The sequence below is a fragment of the Mya arenaria genome, chromosome 4, assembly GCF_026914265.1.
Source record: "Mya arenaria isolate MELC-2E11 chromosome 4, ASM2691426v1".
Classification (NCBI taxonomy): domain Eukaryota; kingdom Metazoa; phylum Mollusca; class Bivalvia; order Myida; family Myidae; genus Mya; species Mya arenaria.
The window spans coordinates 28309228-28330787 of NC_069125.1; the positions used below are offsets into that span (position 1 = coordinate 28309228).

The window sequence follows — 21560 nt, forward strand, 5'->3', positions numbered from 1 at the left end:
CAAAGTGCGTCTCTGCCTGTTGGACGGTTGGCCACTTCAGGTACCATGGACGCTTCAACATTGATATTTATTAAATGAAACGATGCAGTAACATAAAGTAGTTTTAAACAAATTTCATTCGAATTCAATCAAATAATGTTAATTAAACAAATATTTTCATATGAATTAAATCAGTTTTATATTGTTTTGCACTCTCATTTCATGAGCCTTTCCTACCTGTTTATAATAAACCACGTTTAGACTTATACAAATGAAGCCCCTCCAATGTGAAACATTTTATTTAAAGATGTTATATTTTGACATACATGAAAATGAAATAAACATTTTCTGCTACATGGGTTTGGTTAAAAAAATCTTGGGAAAGGATGCTGGCACCTTTTAGCATTTTCATTGTAAGATTTCTAAAACCAACAGAAATTGCCTTTTCAATTTTCGTGTATTTGGGAAAAAAGAATCATTAATTCGAAGAATCATTGATATGTTTAATGAAATAATAGATTTAAAAAGAAGCTTTAAAAACGTTGTCCATATAATTTAATTAATTCATCATACGGCTATGAAATATAAAGTGACCTACTTAGTAAAAACACATTCTTTCAAGATGAATTGTTTAAAGAAAAAACAATGCTGAGCCAAATAGTGCAAACAAAAACTAATAAAGAAAAGTGAGCAAAATAATACATACCATTGTTGATAAAGTTGTCCACATAACCTAACGCAAACCTGACTGCAACTGTAGCCGCGTTACGCCTCTTAGCCAACTCCACTGCAAAGTGCGTCTCTTCCTTTTGGTTGGTTGGCCACTTCAGGTACCGTGGACGCTTCAACATTGATATTTATTTAAAGAAATGAAGCAGTAACTTTAAGTAGTTTTAAACAAATATCATTCGAACTAAATTAAATTATGTTCATTAAACAAATATTTTCATATGAATTTAATCAGTTTTATTATTTTTGCACTCACATTTTATGAGTCTTTCCTGCCAGTTTACAATAAACCACGTTTAGACTTATACAAATGAAGCGCCTCCAATGTCAAACATTTTAATTTAAAGATGTTATATTTTGACAGACACGAACATTAAATAAACATTTTCTGATACTTGGGTTCGGTTAAAGAAATCTTGGGAAAGGATGCTGGCATCCATTTAGCATTTTCACTGTAAGATTTCTAAAACCAACAGAAATTGCCTTTTCAATTTTCGTGTACATGGAAAAAAAGAATATTCATTTAAAGAATCATTGATATGTTTAATAAAATAATTGATTAAATAAGAACCTTTAAAAATGTTGTCCATATACTTTAATTAATTCATCATAAGGGTATGAAATATAAAGTGACCTACTTAGTAATAACATTCGTTTAACTTAAAGATTGGTTCTTTTAACTTTAAGATGGATTATTTAAAAAAACAAAAAACAATGCTGATACTAAAAGTGCAAACATAAATTGATACAAAAAAGTCAGGAAAATAATACATACCTTTATTGATGAAGTTGTCCACAAGCTTACGCAAACCTGACTCCAAGTGTTGCCTCATTACGCCTCGTCGCGAACTCCACTGCAAAGGGCATCTCTTCCAGTTGGATAGCTGGCCACTTCAGGTACCGTGGACGCTTTAACATTGATATTTTTATGAAAAACCGATGCAGTAATTTATTTCAAAAAGTAGTTTCTATATAAAATAAGCAAGTATCATAAATAACTAAACAGTTTTTAACATGTGAAATAAGTAGTAATAATCATATATCATTCGAATTTATTTAAATTTTGTTCATGAAACAAATTTTTTTCATATAAACTAAATCAGTTTTATATTGTTTTGCACTCTCATTTCATGAGCCTTTCCTACCAGTTTAATTATTAACCACGTTTAGACTTATACAAATGAGGCCCCTCAAATAAGATACATTTTTCTTAAAATTATTATATTTTGACATACACGAAAAAGAAATAAAGATTTTCTGCCACTCGAGTTCGATTAAAGAAATCATGGGAAAGGATGCTGGCACCTTTTAGCTTTTTCACTGTAAGATTTCTAAAATCAACAGAAAATGCCTTTTCAATTTCGTGTATTTGGAAAAAAAGAATCAGTAATTTAAAGAATCATTGATATGTTTAATAATTGATTAAATAAGAACCTTTACTAAAGTTGTCTATATATTTTAATTAATTCATCATAAGGCTATGAAATATAAAGTGACATACTTAGTGAAAACATTCTTTTAAGATGAATTATTTAAAAAAAAAAACAATGCTGAGCCAAACAGTGCAAAATAAAACTTAAATAAAAAGTCAGCAAAATAATACATATCTTTGTTGATGAAGTTGTCCACATAAGCTTACGCAAACCTGACTCCAACTGTAGCCGCATTACGCATCTTCGCCAACTCCACTTCAAAAGGCATCTCTTCCAGTTTGATGGTTGGCCACTTCGGGTACCGTGTACGCTGTAACATTGATATTTATATGAAAAACCGATGCATTAAATTATTTTAATAAGTAGGTTATATATGAAATAAACAAGTGTCATCAATAAATAAACAATTGTTAAACATGTGAATTAAGAAGTTATAAACTAATAACATTCAAAATCAATTAAGTTATATTTATTTTTTAAACAAATTTATTCGTTTGGAATAATTCATATTTACAGTGTTTTGCACTCTCATTTCATGAGCCAATGCTACCAGTTGAATTATTAACCACGTTTAGACTTATACAAATGATGCCCCTCCAATGTGAAACATTTTATTCCAAAAAAAATATATATTTTAACATACACGAAAATGAAATAAACATGTTCTGCTACTCGTGTTCGGTAAAAGAAATCTTGGGAAAAGATGCTGGCACCTTTTAGCATTTTCACTGTAAGATTTCTAAAACCAACAGAAAATGCCTTTTCAATTTTCATGTATTTAGAAGAAAAGAATATTCATTCGAAGAATCTTTGATATGTTTAATAAAATAATTGATTTAATAAGAACCTTTTTTAAATGTTGTCCATATTCCTTAAGTAATTCATCATAAGGCTATACAATATTAAGTGACCTATTTAGTGAAAAAAATATTTTAACTTAAAAATGGATTCTTTTAACTTTAAGATGGATTAGTTAAAAACAATGCTGATCCTAATAGTGCAAACATAAACTTATACAAAACGTGAGCAAAATAATACATATCTTTGTCGATGAAGTTGTCCACATAAGCTTACGCAAACCTGACTCCAAATGTAGCCGCATTAGGCATCTTCGCCAACTCCACTGCAAAGGGCATCTCTTCCGGTTAGATGGTTGGCCACTTCCGGTACAGTGTACGCTGTAACATTGATATTTATATGAAAAACCTGTGCAGTAACTTACTTCAATAAGTTGTTTATATATAAAATAAGCAAGTACAATAATTAAATAAACAGTTGTTAAACATGTGAATTCAGTAGTGATTAACTTGTATCATTCAAAATCAATTAAATTATGTTCATGAAACGATTTTTTATATGAAATAAATCAGTTTTATATTGTTTTGCGCTCTCATTTCATGAGCCTTTCCTCTCAGTTTAATGTTAACCACGTTTAGACTTATACAAATGAAGCCCCTCCAATGTGAAACATTTTATTTAAAAAATCTTATATTTTGACATACACAAATAAGAAATTAAGATTTTCTGCTACTTGGGTTCGGTTAAAGAAATCTTAGGAAATGATGCTGGCACCTTTTAGCATTTTCACTGTAAGATTTCTAAAACCAACAGAAAATGCCTTTTCAATTTCGTGTATTTGGAAAAAAAGGATCATAAATTCGAAGAATCATTGATATGTTTAATAATTGATTAAATAAGAACCTTTAAAAAGTTGTCCATATGTTTTAATTAATTCACCACAAGGCTATGAAATATAAAGTGACATACTTAGTGAACCCGTTCTATTAAGATGAATTCTTTATAAAGGCAATGCTGAGCCAAACAGTGCAAAATAAAACTTAAATAAAAAGTCAGCAAAATAATACATATCTTTGTTGATGAAGTTGTCCACATAAGCTTACGCAAACCTGACTGCAACTGTAGCCGAATTACGCCTCTTCGCCAACTCCACTGCAAAGGGCATCTCTTCCGGTTGGATGGTTGGCCACTTCGGGTACCGTGGACGCTGTAACATTGATACTTATATGAAAAACCGATGCATTAAATTATTTTAATAAGTAGGTTATATATGAAATAAACAAGTGTCATCAATAAATAAACAATTGTTAAACATGTGAATTAAGAAGTTATAAACTAATAACATTCAAAATCAATTAAGTTATGTTCATTTATTAAACAAATATATTCGTATGGAATAATTCAGTTTTACAGTGTTTTGCACTCTCATTTCATGAGCCAATGCTACCAGTTGAATTATTAACCACGTTTAGACTTATACAAATGAAGCCCCTCCAATGTGAAACATTTTATTAAAAAAAATACATTTTAATATACACGAAAATGAAATAAACATGTTCTGCTACTCGTGTTCGGTAAAAGAAATCTTGGGAATAGATGCTGGCACCTTTTAGCATTTTCACTGTAAGATTTATAAAACCAGCAGAAAATGCCTTTTCAATTTTCATGTATTTAGAAAAAAAGAATATTCATTCGAAGAATCTTTGATATGTTAAATAAAATAATTGATTTAATAAGAACCTTTTTTAAATGTTGTCCATATCCTTTAAGTAATTCATCATAAGGCTATAAAATATTAAGTGACCAACTTAGTGAAAACATTCTTTTAACTTAAAGATGGATTCTTTTTAACTTTAAGATCGATTAATTAAAAAACAATGGTGATCCTAATAGTGCAAACATAAGCTTATATAAAACGTGAGCAAAATAATACATATCTTTGTTGACGAAGTTGTCCACATAAGCTTACGCAAACCTGACTCCAACTGTAGCCGCATTACGCCTCTTCGCCAACTCCACTGCAAAGGGCATCTCTTCCGGTTTGATGGTTGGCCACTTCCGGTACAGTGTACGCTGTAACATTGAACAGATGCAGTAACTTTTTTCAATAGTTACAAACAAATATAATTTACAATTTTATAAATGAGCTTTCTATTCCTGTGAAAATTGTGACTGGCGACACGTGCACAAAGTTGTAAGGTAATTAAGGTAGACCAACGTTGTTGATTGAGTGTTTAGGTCCTAAGAATTAGTACATGTAGTACAGTGCAAAGAAATCTGAACAAGTGAGTTTGTGGATTGATAAAATACATCTAAAACGTTAGTAAGTTCTTTTTCCAGAATGCTTTTTTACAAAACGCAGAAATAAAGGCAACCAAAGAAATAAAATCAACACATCCAAATTACAAGTGCATTTCTTAAAACAACAATGCAAATGTACTGACCATAATGTATTTTCAAGATAGAAAAAAAAGTATTAAACATTGTGCAAATTCTATGAGATTATTTTAAGCGATTGTTAAACCTCATCGATGATATTCTGCTTACCTGGTTCAGCCCAGTCATCATCAGTGAGTTGTCGCCCATGTCTATCTGGTCACCTAGTCAACTCCACTGCAAGGGGCATCACTTCCGGTTGGATAATTGGACAATTCCGGTACTATAGACGCTTAAAGTGTTGAACCATTGAACTGGTGCAATCACTTATTCAATTAAAAGTTTACTAAAACAAATAGTATAATGAAAATGTTTTTCTTGATGTATTTCTTCTACAGAAAGAAAGCCTGTTTGCAATTCTTGTGAGACTTTTCTCTCAAACAATTATTGATTTCATTATGAAAATAAGAGTACTTAATTTATTCTTTCCCATTTTATTGTAGTCCATAAATGATAACCTTTTGAAATATAAAGTAACCTATTTAGAAAAAACAGTTTAAGCTTGACATTTTATAGGAAATGATCCTAATAGTGCAGATAGTGCCATAACTAAAATGTAAATGAGATAATTCTGATTTAAACTCATTCTAATACACAAGAAAGAGCAAACTAAAACTTGCCTTTCGTAGGTGTTTCCATGGCAGTTGCATGGGGCGAAGGTAATACGTCGTGGGTGTGCGCCAATGAATCGTGGATAGAAGTCAGCGACTATTTGAACGATATAAAACTGATTTTAAATATTTCAGGACTGAACACTCATATATAGAATCGTTCGAAAAAATGTAAATAAAGCTGACATTCTTGTAAATATTTCGCTAATTAGCTGAGATATGGTACTCTTTGAATGATCCAATGTCCTGAACGAATTCTTTCACAACCAAAACTCAATGGAAACAGTTCCGCATAATCCAACACAATAATCCAATACAATATTGAATCTAAGCACAGCCCAAAAGAAATACCTTGAAACAGACAATATTTTCCTAAATGGTAGCCACTATAAGAATTTCATTGCCGCTTCAATTGACCGAGGTTTAGCTTACACAGGTATTGATAGGCAAGGTTGACCACATATGACTCCGTTCACTCAAACCTATTTTTACACATGTCCAGGGGCTAGAATACATTGTTTGAATGCATTATAATCCTTCCACCGTCTCTTTTGTTCGGATATTTAAAATTTAGAGTGGTTGCTGTCCTGGCACTGATTAGATGAATTATGTTAATATAGCGTGTACTGTCCTGGTGTGGTATACAGTTAGAGTATGCATTTATTTATTTAAAACAGGCCACAAGCTTTTATTGGCCAATCAGCATTTTGCCTTTGGCCGATTACACCAAATGAATATTTTTATGGCCATGACACAAACGTACATGAGCAAAATACTTCATAGCGTCTGATATAAATTATTAAATTTAACTAAGCTAGGCCAGTTTGATTTAATTCCATGTTTTCTGCGTATATCACTCTAAGTGGTACAGCATAGTAGAAACTGAAATTCTGACTCACAATAATTCTGTGACGAAATAACGAACAAACGAGTAACTGTATCTGACTAGTACGACGATAAGTGTATTGCATATATTAGTGAGGAAAAAATGCTTTAATGAATAAATACAGATTCATAAATTGACAAATATAAATATTTTCCCAAAAAATAAACATTAGATTATTGTTATGGCTGTTTTAAAAACAACGTATGGGCTAGTGGGATTTCTCGAAATTCTCAAGCGTAAGAACCTTTTCAATAGCTGTGGGTATATATATAGTCGTATAACTGCCATGACTGCAGAATTCAATGATGCGTGTATCATCGATACGTTATATTAACAGACTATCTTTGCAATAAAGGTAATGAATATTTTGTAAATGGTCAAACTGTGCCAATATCATCATTTTTAGTGAAGGCGATGCAAATAAAAATGATAACGATAGCAATACTTGCCTTTGGCCATTAGAGCTAGAAACTACAATTAGTTATCATTTTATATCACTTATATACATATACTAAAAAGGAAAATAATCAAATATCTGATTTTTTTGTTGATTTTTTTACGATTCATGGTACGTTTACGTTTTACGGTACGGTTATCTTAGGCTACCTTTATGAATACACTACGATACTGAAGATTGCAGCAAAATGCACCACACGCATCTAGAAGCCAAGAGTGTCCATTCTTGCTTATCTCTTTAACAAAATTTTGGACATCGTCGTAGGTGGAAACGGCGTATACAAACGTCATTTAATGTGTGTAGAAACGCAATGGCAAGCCATAAAGATAGTGCCATCAATTTTCGAGATGGTCATTGTCGCCATGTCATGATTTTCGGGACGAGCTTGAATGAAATCATGAGAGTAAGAGCTATGCTAAACGAAACACACTTTTTATTGACTATTAACTGATAAGTAACATAACATTACGAATTATGCCTTTGTTTAAGTCAGTTTCATTGTTTCTGCTTGAAAGCTGGTTGAAGGTTGCCTTTATTGAAAGCAATTTGCATTAATTCACATACGAGTTTAGTAGTAGATCAATAGATAAAACTAATAATAAAACCATTACAGCAATTTCAAAGCGTTGAAAGGTATTGAATAATTAAATGATCGTCGAGTAAACCGTGAACCACGTTAAAATACGTCATATACTTTGTCAATTTTTTCGTGAACGCGTAGACGCGGTTTCGAGGCGTTGGCACTATCATGTTTACTGCGTCTGCTCGAAGCACGCCTCCAGCACTGAGAGTGCTAGACGGTTATATTGAAGCGTACGTCTTCTGGGTCGTGGACATAATTTAGGATTCACTGTATTGCAAGTTTTGGGTCATTTTCATCCATTTGATCATACATTGTCTTTCAAATAAATTAATAAAGCAGTTTCGATGTACATTTTTGTGTTCAAAAATATAACGAAGAAATCGCAACTCTCCTCCCAGCATGTAGCATGCTGATGAATTAGCTAAAAATTAATGATGATTAAGAGAACTTATTCATTCATCATACATGCCATATCCCCCGGCGGGGGGAAAATCCCCCGGATTTCGAACCATCCAACGGTTCCCCGGGGGAGGGATGAATATCCTCCAATTAAAGATTATGAAAATCCGCCGGTATGGGACTCAAATTCCCTAGAATTCTGAACAAAATCCCCTGGGGAGCCTTTCAAAAATATGGCATGTATGATTCATGATTAGATTTAATGGCATGTTGTTGATACAAACCAACAACCTTCAGTCATAATTGGGAATAAAACTAACTCTGCTAAAAGTCTTTTAAATAATAAATGGTACTTGATGTGTGCACCTAAAACCGGCATTGGCCGCATCCCGAACTCTGTGTAGTATCATGTTCTTCCATCTCCTGTGTATGCCTATCGTTTAAATACCTATGTTTATCTTAACATGACCTAAAATTATGTGTGTTTATATTTTAAATAACCAACTGTAACCTGTATTGACTATGTTTATCTTTAAAACATGTTTGCAAAATAAAAATGTGGTAATTTTTAAAACTTTCAATTGTGTTCATCTTTAAGACCCTCGAAAGCATACATTTGACAAAAGAGAAACGGAAACTATTTAAAATTTACTGAGCGTTTGTCATACTGATATGTGTATTTCCTAATTTGCGACGTTCTTGAAATGCGCTAAATAACACGTTTGGCACAGGCTACGTCATTTGGTAATTTCAGCGTTGGCAGTGAAAGGGTTAAAGGCTCGTGGATGAAAACCTCACAGATTTCTTACGCATTGGCCGTATCGGATATTGGCCGCATTTTGGTGAAAACAGGCGGACACGTCATTTTGACCTACAAGAGAAAGTCAAGTTAATGCATGGCATCACTGTTGTCGTAAAAAATGTTCACATGCATCAATTTTTACATTACGTAATTAAGGCCAATAAACGGTATATGTTCTCTGCTATCAAACGCATTCTTTGTGTATATATCACCTGCTGTTCCAACTTCGATTCTTCGCTATTATTTTCTAAGTTAATATCTCTATACATATGTATTTATTCTGCGTCCCTATATCAAGGGATCAGTAATTGTTATTAGTCGTCTATAGAGATACATGGTTACAATTTCAAATTGGCAATGGTCTATCGATACAATTTTACAATTTTACATTTTTACGGACAGTGAATATACTTAACAATCGCACATTCATTTCAACTATCCTTAATTGTGATGTCCATGAATAGTTAAGCTGTGGATAATAACATAGACTTGTCGCTGGTCACACGCTTTGCTTATACTGGAGGCAATTTAAAGTAGTTAATTGAATTCATCTGAATAACAACGTTTCCAACCATGAGCAAAATTAACAAAATTAGAGTCGCTGTCACTGTGTCCCATAAATTTTCACTCCGTTTAATATTGACCCCATTGGTCATTTTCATGTTGGATCAATTTTCAACGCCGAAAACTGACTCTGACCGTTAATAAATGAGCCTTCGTTTGATCCTCGTTAAAAAGTGATCAAGGATGGTCTCCAATATTAAACTAAGTAAATCCTATGGTCACACTTTATTGAATTTATTAATTGTATATTATGACTATATGTTGGTTATTTATACCACGCAATCCGGTCGGCTACGCCAGTTTTAGATCCATTTAAGACCAATATAGATTATCACCCAACTCAACGTTGAAAACTGACCCAAATTGTCGCATGCAATTTAACTTACAAGTATTTGTTGATTTAAGTTTAAATTGACTTCCATTGAAGTGTATTATTGCGAACATAATTAAGATTCCCAAGAGTTATGTCATAACGATTAACGGTTAAATTAAATTGCTATGCGATCTACTTGCAGGTGACTTAAAAAGACACGATTTCTGACATTGTAAACCGTCCATATACATCCGAGGTCGTTTTCGATAAAAAAAGGCCGAGGAGCTCCGAATGATTTCTGAATATGGTAACCGTCCATATACATCCGAGGTTGTTTTCGATAAAAATTGCCGAGGAGCTCCGATTGATGTATTAGTATGCATGAGCGCAATTTACTTAGTTGTGGCCTCAATTTACTAAGTTGTAGCCACACTTTACTAAGTTGTGGCAAAAAAAGAAATTCAGTGTTGCAGATGTCACCTATGTGCCACCGAAGTATTTAGAGCAAATGCGTGGTCGATGATTGGCTACAATCCCCCCCCCCCCCGTTCACACAAGAATTAGTGGTGTCTATGAAACCGGATGCATTCTATATATCCAATGTCGGTGGATATCTTATGCATTATATTCTCGTATTCTCGGACAAGACATTGTGTGTAAAGAAGCTAGTCGGCAAGAATGCGGTAGTTGATTATTCATTCAAGAGACTCGTAGGCGTATTTCTTCTACGGACATTCGATCTCCGACGTTTATTTTACATTTCACACTAACGATCAAAATTTGACACTGATCAGTTTTCAACGACTGTTTTGATCAAAATTCTAAAACTCAAACCTTACGAGAAACAGTTCAATCGGAATTGGTCTATCTCAAAGCTTGCCGGAGATGGCCGAGTTGTTACGATTGGAATCAGTTAATAAAAAACAAAACAAGCCGGCTTCCGGTGATTTTTTTTTAAAGAATTTACCATTTTCCCCACAGATCAATTTGAATAACTTAGGTGAAAATAAACTCTTCTGTTGCTTCGTTGTCTTTACTGCTGCTTTTAATTGGATCTCAAAAACTATTCTTTGGAGAAAATTATTACATAACGGCATAACAGAAAAATTCTATATACTGATACACACCTTATATGAAATATATATGTCGTGGTGGATCAAACCAGAGTTACATCTAAATCGTACCGATAGAATTGATGAATGATGTCTCGACCAGGACTAATTTGAACCATTCATCAGTGTTCTGGTCCTTCCCGATCTATAATGACTAAATACAGTCGTAGTCAGGATTGTCAGGAAATTCCGTCAAATATGTGGCAGCCATTTGTACGTCTCGCGAAGATTTTCGCGCGATGTGAATTGAGGACTGATTGAGACTCGATTCATGACAGTTTGAGTAGCTATGTCCATTACAATGGCCCCTATTATTCTACGAAGAGTGTACGCGTGTCAACGAATATAAACGACTGCAATGAAAAATCAAGTAATGCTCTTTTGTTATTTCGCCCTTGTACCGACCAAGCGCGGCTCTTTGAAGGAAGCATTGGGACAACTCAACGACAATAGAAGTCGAGAAGTCGTAGTTTATTGTGTACATTATATTGTCAGGTTTGTACTCTCGTAGTAGAATAGGCCTTTTTGTGACTTATTGATAGTCATACATATATCGCTGCTATTAGTTCATTCGTGCAATTATGCCATCGTAACGGTCCGCTGTAGGCGGCGGATGTGTGTTCATACATGTAATATAACATTCCGTTACAGACGGAAGTACGTTCATAGTACGTATGTTTACTTGGTGGTAATATGCAAATTCGCAAAGCCCGGGTTCTGTGTGAATTGACTGCATTTACTGTATATAAAGACCAGTGGACCCCTTCAGAGTCGAGTATGCTTTTCTCTGAAGGGATCTGTTGGTGTTTGTTTGACGTAGCACATTACACCAATATTATTTTATGGTGACTGACTTCGGCCAATTCGTGTTTTCATTTTTTTCGGGACGAAAATACAAATATATGATCATGTGAAGAATTGAAATTACGAAAACGGTAGAACCAGCCAACTTATTATCGTATGTATTTATACACAAGAAAAAAACACACCCGCTATTTCAGACCTCGTTATGTCAGGGTGTATGCCTTTCCAGTCACCACACAATAAACTTGAACCAATAATAATAATAATAATAATAATAATAATAATAATACAAACACTACTACTACTACTACTACTACTACTACTACTACTACTACTACTACTACTACTACTACTACTAATAATAATAATAATAATAATAATAATAATAATAATACTAATAGTGGGTGATTTCTGTCAGCTCGTGTTATCGGCTTTCTCGGACGAGAATACGAAGATATGAACAAGCGCAGGTTCGAAAATAAATAAACTCCCGGTGAACTGTTTCAGCCCCCTGACAATGAACTTAAGAAAATAATTATACAAAATACACTGTAATAAAAGTGAATCTATGGTTATTTTAGTTTTAATTAAGAAAGATACTTAATTTCAGCCACCAAACAATGACTTAAGCAAATGATAACAATAAAAAAATAAATAATAATAACAACACAGCCATGGTAATTTTGGTTTTAATTAAGAAAGCTACTCTCTTGAGAATACATGAAGAATAAATAAAACCGAAACCTATTAAAATAACAAAAATACATTCATGATCAATTTGCTTTTACTCAAGAAAGCTATTCTCTTGAGAATATATAAAGATAAAATAACAATAACCCATTTAAAAACAAAATTGTAAAAAATATCCTTTTCATGCCTTAAAATTAATGATTGTACCATGAATACTGTCATAAACATCTCATATTAAGTATTTCTATTCTGTAGCTCTTGGGGAGGAGGCGGTGATATGCCTGCCCCTTTTGGCTACATTATTTTACGACTTCTTAGCACACGCACCGTGCATTTTAAGTGGAAAGTCAACCTCATTTTTTAGAATGGTTTAAAGTTAAAGAGATTTATTGAGCCTCCCAAAAGAGGCTCTGTAATAACGAGAAATTACACAACCGAGGGAGGAGAAGAAATTGGAGGTCAACCACGATCAAATTCGGGACTGACTAGTCTATACGCGCGTCACATTTGTTAGGTATCAATGTGTCATCACCCAGGGAGGCAAAGAGCCCTGACTTCGACTTTCATCTTATCCAAAGATAATCACAGCCGTGCGATGGATTGACTCTGTAGCTCTTGTTGCTGATCCTTTGTATATAAACCACACTGGAGAGGAGAGACGTTCATATCGGAAATTCACAGAAGCCTGAAACATTCTTCGATATTATAACATCGTTCTACCTTCATTACAATAATTAACTCGTTGATCAAAATTTAAGATGTCTTATTGTGACAATTTCGAGTTTGGTGAATGTTATGCCACTTATTGGATTTGGAGGACCATTCCGATCTTCTTTTTGGCAGTTGGAACATGTGGCAACCTTCTTAACCTGATCATCTTAGTGCGACCACGAATGCGAAAATATACAACCAGTGTCTACTTATTCGCCCTTGCGATATCCGATCTAGTTTTTCTCTGGACGACTGTGCTGCCGCGAACCTTGGAGAATGTCCAAGACATTGATCTGAGTAACATGTATCCTAAAGTGTTTTGTCAGACTTTACCGTGGATGAATCACGTGTCCGGTGGCTATTCAGTCTGGCTGCTTGCTGTTATGTCGGTAGAAAGAATGCTGATGACCAAGAGCATCCTCCTTGCAAGAACCAAACTGACGGTCAAGAACGCTGTTATATGTTCGTTTGTTTTATTTGTGATATGTTTTCTATTTCCTCTGCATTATTTCATCGGCTTCGAGGTACAGAGTGTGCTTGCTTGTGAGTGGAACGAACATTTTGGCGATTTCTACGGCGATATCTGGCCAGTTATCGTGCTTGTCGTTCTCAATATAATCCCAATGGTATTAATAATAACCGGTAACATAGGAATTATAAGAAACGTTATCAAACAAAAACAGCAGCTCCAGAGAGTCAATCCACTACCACAGACAACCAACGTCCATGGTGGCAACAAGACCGTCAAACCAATGAGCAAAATGCTTTTCATCATCAGCACCGTCTTTGTCATTTCAACTATCCCTTTCACGATTTTCCAAATACTTTGGCTGCAACTTGATAATTCAACACCCCATGCCCTTGCAAGACGAGACCTTCTTGACACGTTCTTTGAAAATCTTCTTTACGCTAACTTTACTTTCAATTTTTTCCTCTATTTTGTTAGTGGGTCGCTTTTCAAGCAGGAATGGAATGCGTTCGTAAAAAGCGTGTCTCAACACCTCGGGGCATTCAACAGAGTGGCACCTTTGGCAAATGCTGGTGGAACTGAAACCCCGAACACGATAACTGTCGGACCAACACTAGCTGAAAGCCATCGCTTAAATTCAGTAAACTGAATTATTTCCATCCTGAATTCGTCGGGAAAATGGTCAGCGTTGTCAATCCCCAAACACAAAATATACTATTTGGGTTCATTGTTGCTGTTTCATTGTTTTGTTTGAATATTTTGTTTACAAATGCATACTAACTTTAGGCCTTTTTTTTCAAAGAAGTCTTGATAACAGTAAGTTATACAAAAGTTGGATTATTCCAAAAACCGTTTACGTATGTATTGTTTTTGTTGTTTTTTTTAAATCACTATATAAGAATTTTCTAACAAGAAATTGCATTTGTCTTCGAGAACAGGCCATATTTGCGATTGAGTTCTAACGCCCGTTTCTTAAAACAACCATTTTCACACAAATCTTTATTGAACTTTGTTTTTTGTGTGCTATATCTTTGGCGTTTACCCTGTGCCATTAAACGGGGTTTATGTTTAAACTTTTAGCTACTGTGCTTTTTTCTGTAGTTTTTCACATAAATATTAATCAATGCGACTTTTCTTATTTCGGAACATATCAAAAACGACAGTGATTCGGTTTTGAATTTTTCTGTTTTCCAAAAACAACGAATTTCGTGATATGGTTCATATGTTTAAAAATAACAAATATTTTTGTTTTCTTAAATTTTCAGTATCAATACTTACGTGAACAACTACAGAAACAAGCTCAGTAGCCTAAAGTATACAATACTATATGTATACATCTATAAAATGTTACCAATCATTTTTGCCCGTTATTGCATGCTATCCTAAATACGTCTTTGGACAAGGTTGGTGGCAATGTTTCGTGTTATCGAAGCAAGAAACCTTCACTACTGTTACATGTTAAATCTCATATTTATGCCATTTTTCATTTTACAATTGTTAACATGTTTAAAGATACTTTACATATGACTGCTCATTGCAATTTCTGTAATGAACGTCTCAACGTTATTTACAATCCATGATTTTTTATCACTTTCTTCAAAACTTACCTGTTGTTGTTTTAGTTTTTGATATGTTGAACTATTATCACATTTGTTTGCAGTTGTGTAAGTACATATTAATTGAAATTTTAATGTATGCTATTCAGTTCTTATTTCATTATTCTCGGTTGTCAACTTTTGTAATTCAATCTGAATGTACCATCAATTACGTGCAAAGTAGTCATCTTACTTGCAATTTACTTACCTCCTTCGATTGGCCTTGGTTTGGAACCTTAATCTACGTACGTTCGACTTTATTGGAACCTTAATTATATAACCACACAACAAATATTAGCAGGTCTAAATGCATCAGTCCTTTCCAATCCAATAGCTGTTAGTGTTTCTTCCTTGTCCCATAATTGAAATATATATATATATATATATATATATATATATATATATATATATATATATATATATATATATATATATATATATATATATATATATTAATTTATATTAAGCTTTTTTTGTTATTTAGACAGAGGCTGATCACCGTAGAGGAGAGTGCAAGATGACACTAATCGTATTCATTGTTAACTTTGTTTTATTTCGTATAACCTTTGCCGGCGGCAATAACGTTGGGATAAGATAAGTGGTAAAGATATGTTTTATTTACAAACCAAGTTATTTTTTTCAATCTCATTTAACAATTCCATGATGAATCCTTATATTTACCTGTAAAATAAATTAGTACAATTTTCTGCAGCAGAGTTTATACACTTAAAGAACGGTTATTGACAGCATGACCCATTTCGGGTATGAACGTAAAGTTTTTCTTATATTCTTATACAAAGGACTAGGCGAATGTTAATATTAAAATGATGTTTCTGCTTGTTATTGTCGAATGCATTTGTTAATTTATTCCACAAGTATATAATTTAAGTAAAAGTTTGTTTAGTGACTTTTTCGTTGAGAAAATTGAAACGATCAGAAACAATATCACATCAGCTGATAACACAAATCATGAAAACACTACACTTGAAATGCAAGACTCAGAAGTGAAATTTAATGAATTCGAACCCGCCACAGAAGATGAAATTTCTAAGCTAATTGCAAATTCTTCCACCAAATCGTGTGAACTTGACCCAATTCCAACATGGTTATTGAAAGAATGTTCCATTGAGCTTGTTCCAATAATTACAAACATTACCAACATCTCATTGAGGGACGGAGAAGTGCCATCGTCACTCGCACATTCGTCCTCTTTTGAAAAAAGAATCATTGGATCCTGACATATTCAACAACTACCGACCAGGCAAATCTTCCGTATTTGTCGAAAATCATCGAAAATCAATGAAAAAGCTGGAGACACTCGCTTAGAAAGACATCTGGAATCCAACAATCTACATGAACCTTATCAATCAGCATACAGAAAATTTCATTCCACAGAAACTGCCTTACTCAAAGTGCAAAACGACATCTTGCCAGCACTGACCGACAAAAAGTTACTATTTTAGTGATGCTTGATCTATCTGCGGCGTTCGATACCATAGACCATAAAACATTGCTCACACGTCTTGAACATCATTTTGGCATTTCTGGGAAGCCACTCGAGTGGATGAAATCGTATTTAAGCGACCGCTACCAGACCGTATGTATTGACGGTGGGCTTTCCGACCCCGTGCACATGACCTATAGTGTCCCCCAAGGTTCCGTCCTAGGTCCTAAATTCTATGTCATGTACACAAAACCCGTTGGTGCTATTTGTCGAAAACACGGACTAAATGTACATTTCTACTCTGATGATTCCCAATTGTATTTGTCGTTTGAACCAATAGATGAATCAACTATCAAAGACATGGTAAATCGTGTAGCAAATTGTGTTTCTGAAATCATGCACTGGATGAATAACAATATTCTGAAACTGAATTCAGATAAAACGGAACTTATAGTTTTCTCATCTGGTCATAAGTCTGAAAAAGTATCAAATCTTACAGTAAATGTTGGAACATCTGTTATCACTCAATCAGCTAACGTTAGAAATCTTGGTGCTTTTCTAGACTCTCGGATGGACATGGAATCGCATGTTAAGTCTGTGTGCAAATCAACTTACGCTCAGCTGAGACAGTAAATCAACGAGGATGCTACGAAAACACTCGTAAATGCCTTAGTAACATCTAGATTGGACTATTGCAATTCTCTCTTGTATGGAGTCCAACAACAATCATTGAACAGGCTACAACTTGTACAAAATACTGCTGCTAGGATAATTACCAGAAAGTCAAAGTTAAGTCACATCACGTCAGTGCTTAAAGATCTTCACTGGCTCCCAGTGGATTACAGAATTTCAAAATACTAACTCATGTATTTAAATCACTTTATGGCAAAGCTCCATAATACATTAATGATATGATCAACGTCTACAAACCGACTAGAAATCTACGTTCAGCCAACCAATCGCTAACTCTTGTGCCACCAGAAACAAAACTTAAATTTGGGGATAGGAGCTTTTCTGCGGCTGCTCCTAAACTATGGAACACTTTACCAGCACATGTTAGAGACTGTACTTCTCTTGAGAGCTTCAAACGACAACTAAAGACTCACTTCTTCGTTCAGGTTTATGGGAACTGAAAACTGAATCGCTTACTTTATTAACTGTGATTATGTAATTTGGAACAGTCAAGATGGAAAATATCCCATATTCCAATATCTTAATAGAATGGTTTCATCTCATATTATATTCCATTTAAGTATTAGTCATTCGATTGTTTTATCTATGCTTTCAGAATATGTCTTAGAAAACTGCTTTATATTTTTAATTCCATGCCTATTTTTAAACATTGCTTTGAACTTTCACATTGCCTTTAACTTGCATATATATTTTTGCCTTTCTGATTAATTTGTACTGTTTAACCATGTGTTGTTAAGCGCTTTTGAGCATTTTTGGAAAGAGCGCTATATAAATGTGGTATATTATTATTATTATTATTATTATTAAAAGCTACTCTTTTTTTTCTTCTATTATCTATGAAATGGGCATTCATTGTATTGTTGTGAACTGAATGTTGTTACTTCGCTTCGTTGTATTTATAAAGTACGTGCTTACTTTTCTTTAAAATTAAACAAATCGTGAAAAAATGCGTTTCGTTCACCTTGTGTTTGTCTCCAAAGATAATTAATAATACCATAGCAACTAGAGATGCATCAGTGGCATTGCAATAATATAACTGAGAACAAAAACACATAAAGTGATATCACTGTGAGGAGATATTCATTACAAATCGTAGTTCAGAATATAAAGTTATATATTTTATGCAAAATGTTGCATTTCTTAATCCAAAACATTAATTAATATACATCGCTATTTTTGAAAAATAGTTTTTTTTTTAAATGATTGTGGAGTTTTGTTCCATGTTTCTTGTTTGTGATTTTTTGTTTCCGTGTTCAATGTCTTTGGCGTTTACCCAGTGCCATTAAACGAGGTTTATGTTTAAACCTTTGGCTACTGAGCTTGTTTCTGTAGTGTTTCAAAAAGTATTTTTTACAATAAGTTCTACAAACTTTGGTTAATTTGGCCTATTCCAAAACAAAACTTTTACAATCATGGTCCAAATCTGATGTAGTATTTCTTGTGACGCTTGCCTTGAAGGAATAGGCGGAATATGTGGAGATGAGTTCTTTCCTGCTTTCACTTTGGGTAAATGTTGAGCAATGTGCATTATGAATGGTAATCAGTGTCATTTTGTATTGAAACATGGTGTTCAATGTGGAATGGCAATAAGATTACGATCTTCTGTGACAACAAAGCAGAATGTTGTTTTATTAATTACGAAAGATCAAGAAATATTTTCTTTTGCCTTGTATTAGAGAAATAATGAAGGAGTTTGAAATTCGAGCCCACCATCTCTCATCAAAGGACAACCGTCTGTTATCCCGCTGGAAATATCTCCGGATCATTACTATAAATTATATACATATAGCCAGTGTGACTTTGATATGAGATTGTTTGATACCGTTCGTGTTCGAAATGTATAAAATATTTTTAATTTTAAACACTGTTCTCCATTTGGGTGTTTTAAGAGTAATCGCACGAAGATATTGTAGGGTTCAGTTAAATGATTATGCTTATTATTATACACTGTACACATATTTATGAGCCCAAAAAGCCATGCGAACTGAATAACGCGCTTCACAGAAATCGGCTTTTGCCTTTTGAAAATACAGAAATTTAATTTTTTAAACTTGTGCATTTGCCGGTTTCAATAGAGGCATTATGTTTGTACGTTCAGTTTCTAGGTAGATCATTCAAATCAGGACAGTCTTTTCGTAATAATTATTATGTCAATGGTGTAAGAATCTATCATGACTTTTATTGTTCCTGATTTTTTTACCTTGACGCCCTTGTCTATAGGCTTACTATGCGAGGCACAACTAAACGCTTCTTACATGGGCTATTGCTGTAAAAGTCTTATGGCAAATACTGCTAGTGTTATTCTGACAAGTTTATCTTAAAGGGGCTATACACCGTATGATGAAATAGCGAAAAGAAGAGAAAATTGTCAAAAACTGACAATGCATTGAAACTAACTAACTAACTGAAGTACCACATAGTTTACAATTTTTTTTTCGAAATTTATTCGTATTTTCCATTAAAAAAATACTAGGTATGTTCACCTAGTTTAATTCATTCTTATGCATGATTGGCTAGTCGATTTTATCACGTGATTTTACGAAGTTATGTATATAGCTTGAATACTCCAAATGTTGAGGGTAAACCTTCGTAGCACACTGCATACAACGCTGTACTGCAATTTTGGCGACACCGGTTCGAACCCGGTCTCCGACTCGATTTCTTTTTACATTTTGGTATTTTTTTACAATTATGATATCAAATAGTAAAATATTTTATCAAATAATTGTCCTGAGATTCGTTACAGAAAAAAACATTTTATGGTGCCAATCTGGTGTATAGTCTCTTTAATGCATGTCCTGAATATACATGTATTTCATAATGTGCTTGATGTTGACATAATTGTTTGAACTCTTCAATGTCAAGCTCAATGCCCAGGTCAGTTCAAGACACAAATTAACAGTTGAGATTTTTTTATCATTATCATTTTTTAGTTTCTTAAACTCAATTTGCTTATAAAATGGTTTGCAGAAAAGTAATTGATATCTTCCATATCCATATTTCATATATTTCCCATAAACAAAGCCAAGTTAACCACAAAATGGCCCTTTTTTAGTCCAGGTAGGCTTAACCACCTGCATGAATTATATTCGTTTGAGTCCCATGTAAGTACAACAATGCCACTTTTTTATGTTTTTCACTACATTGAAGTGTTTTTTTTTCTTCAAGAACTCAACAATTCTTATTGTGGTTACAGTCAAGCCCAATCATAATTAAACAATCCAAAGAAAGGCTCCACGAAAGCCAAGCGAGATCCAGCTTATTCAACCAATATTTTGGCTGCAACCAACCCTTATTTAATTTGCTCGATTCAATTTCTTGTCTAATAACCTATTTATCATTCAGATAAGTGACAACTATAGACTGTATGAAGCCAATCAATTATCAACTTTACTATGTTTGTTTAGTGTTAAACAGCCAATACCGGATCTATATAAGCCAAAACAAAAGTGACCAGTAAAACCCAGTGTTGTTACAAAAAGGCTAATATTGCTTCGAACACTCCTCACAGGCGATATATTTTACAGCCAATCCAGTCCAAAAAATAAATGTCATTGTAGTTGCAACCAAGCCCATTCTGAGTAAAAAAATCAACAACACAAGAGCAGCATAACAATCAGCCTGCGTAACCACAGAAGGGTTCTATAATTGAGTCTGTTTAGTTCTCTATCAACACAATTGTGACTACAAAACGCCCATTTAACGCCTAACTCATGAACTCATGGACACTCTTACTCAGTTTACACAGTAACAATATACACGTGCAGCTCTAAGTAATCATGCACAGTTTCCAAAAGAGACTACATTTTGACGACATTTAGAAAAGCTAAGTAAAAACCTAACAAACCCATGTGCATTTCTAGGTAAGCATACACAGTACCCGGTAAACTACAACCACAATGTATTTTTACTGCCTTTCAAACCCATGTGCAATTCTAAGTTAACATACACAGTGCCCAAACAGACCACATAAGTCAATTTAGGTCGCCACAAACCCATGTGCAGCTCTAAGCTAGCAAACACAGTACCCAGGAAGAACACATTTTGACAAC

At 33.8% G+C, this 21560-nt stretch overlaps 1 protein-coding gene across 1 annotated transcript; it reads left to right on the top strand.

The window, feature by feature from the left end:
- Positions 1-13354: 13354 nt before the first annotated feature.
- On the top strand, positions 13355-14425 carry LOC128230738 (probable C-C chemokine receptor type 3). Its single transcript, XM_052943183.1, has one exon. The coding sequence runs from the start codon at positions 13355-13357 to the stop codon at positions 14423-14425; it is 1071 nt and encodes a 356-aa protein (XP_052799143.1).
- The last annotated feature ends 7135 nt before the right edge of the window (positions 14426-21560 follow it).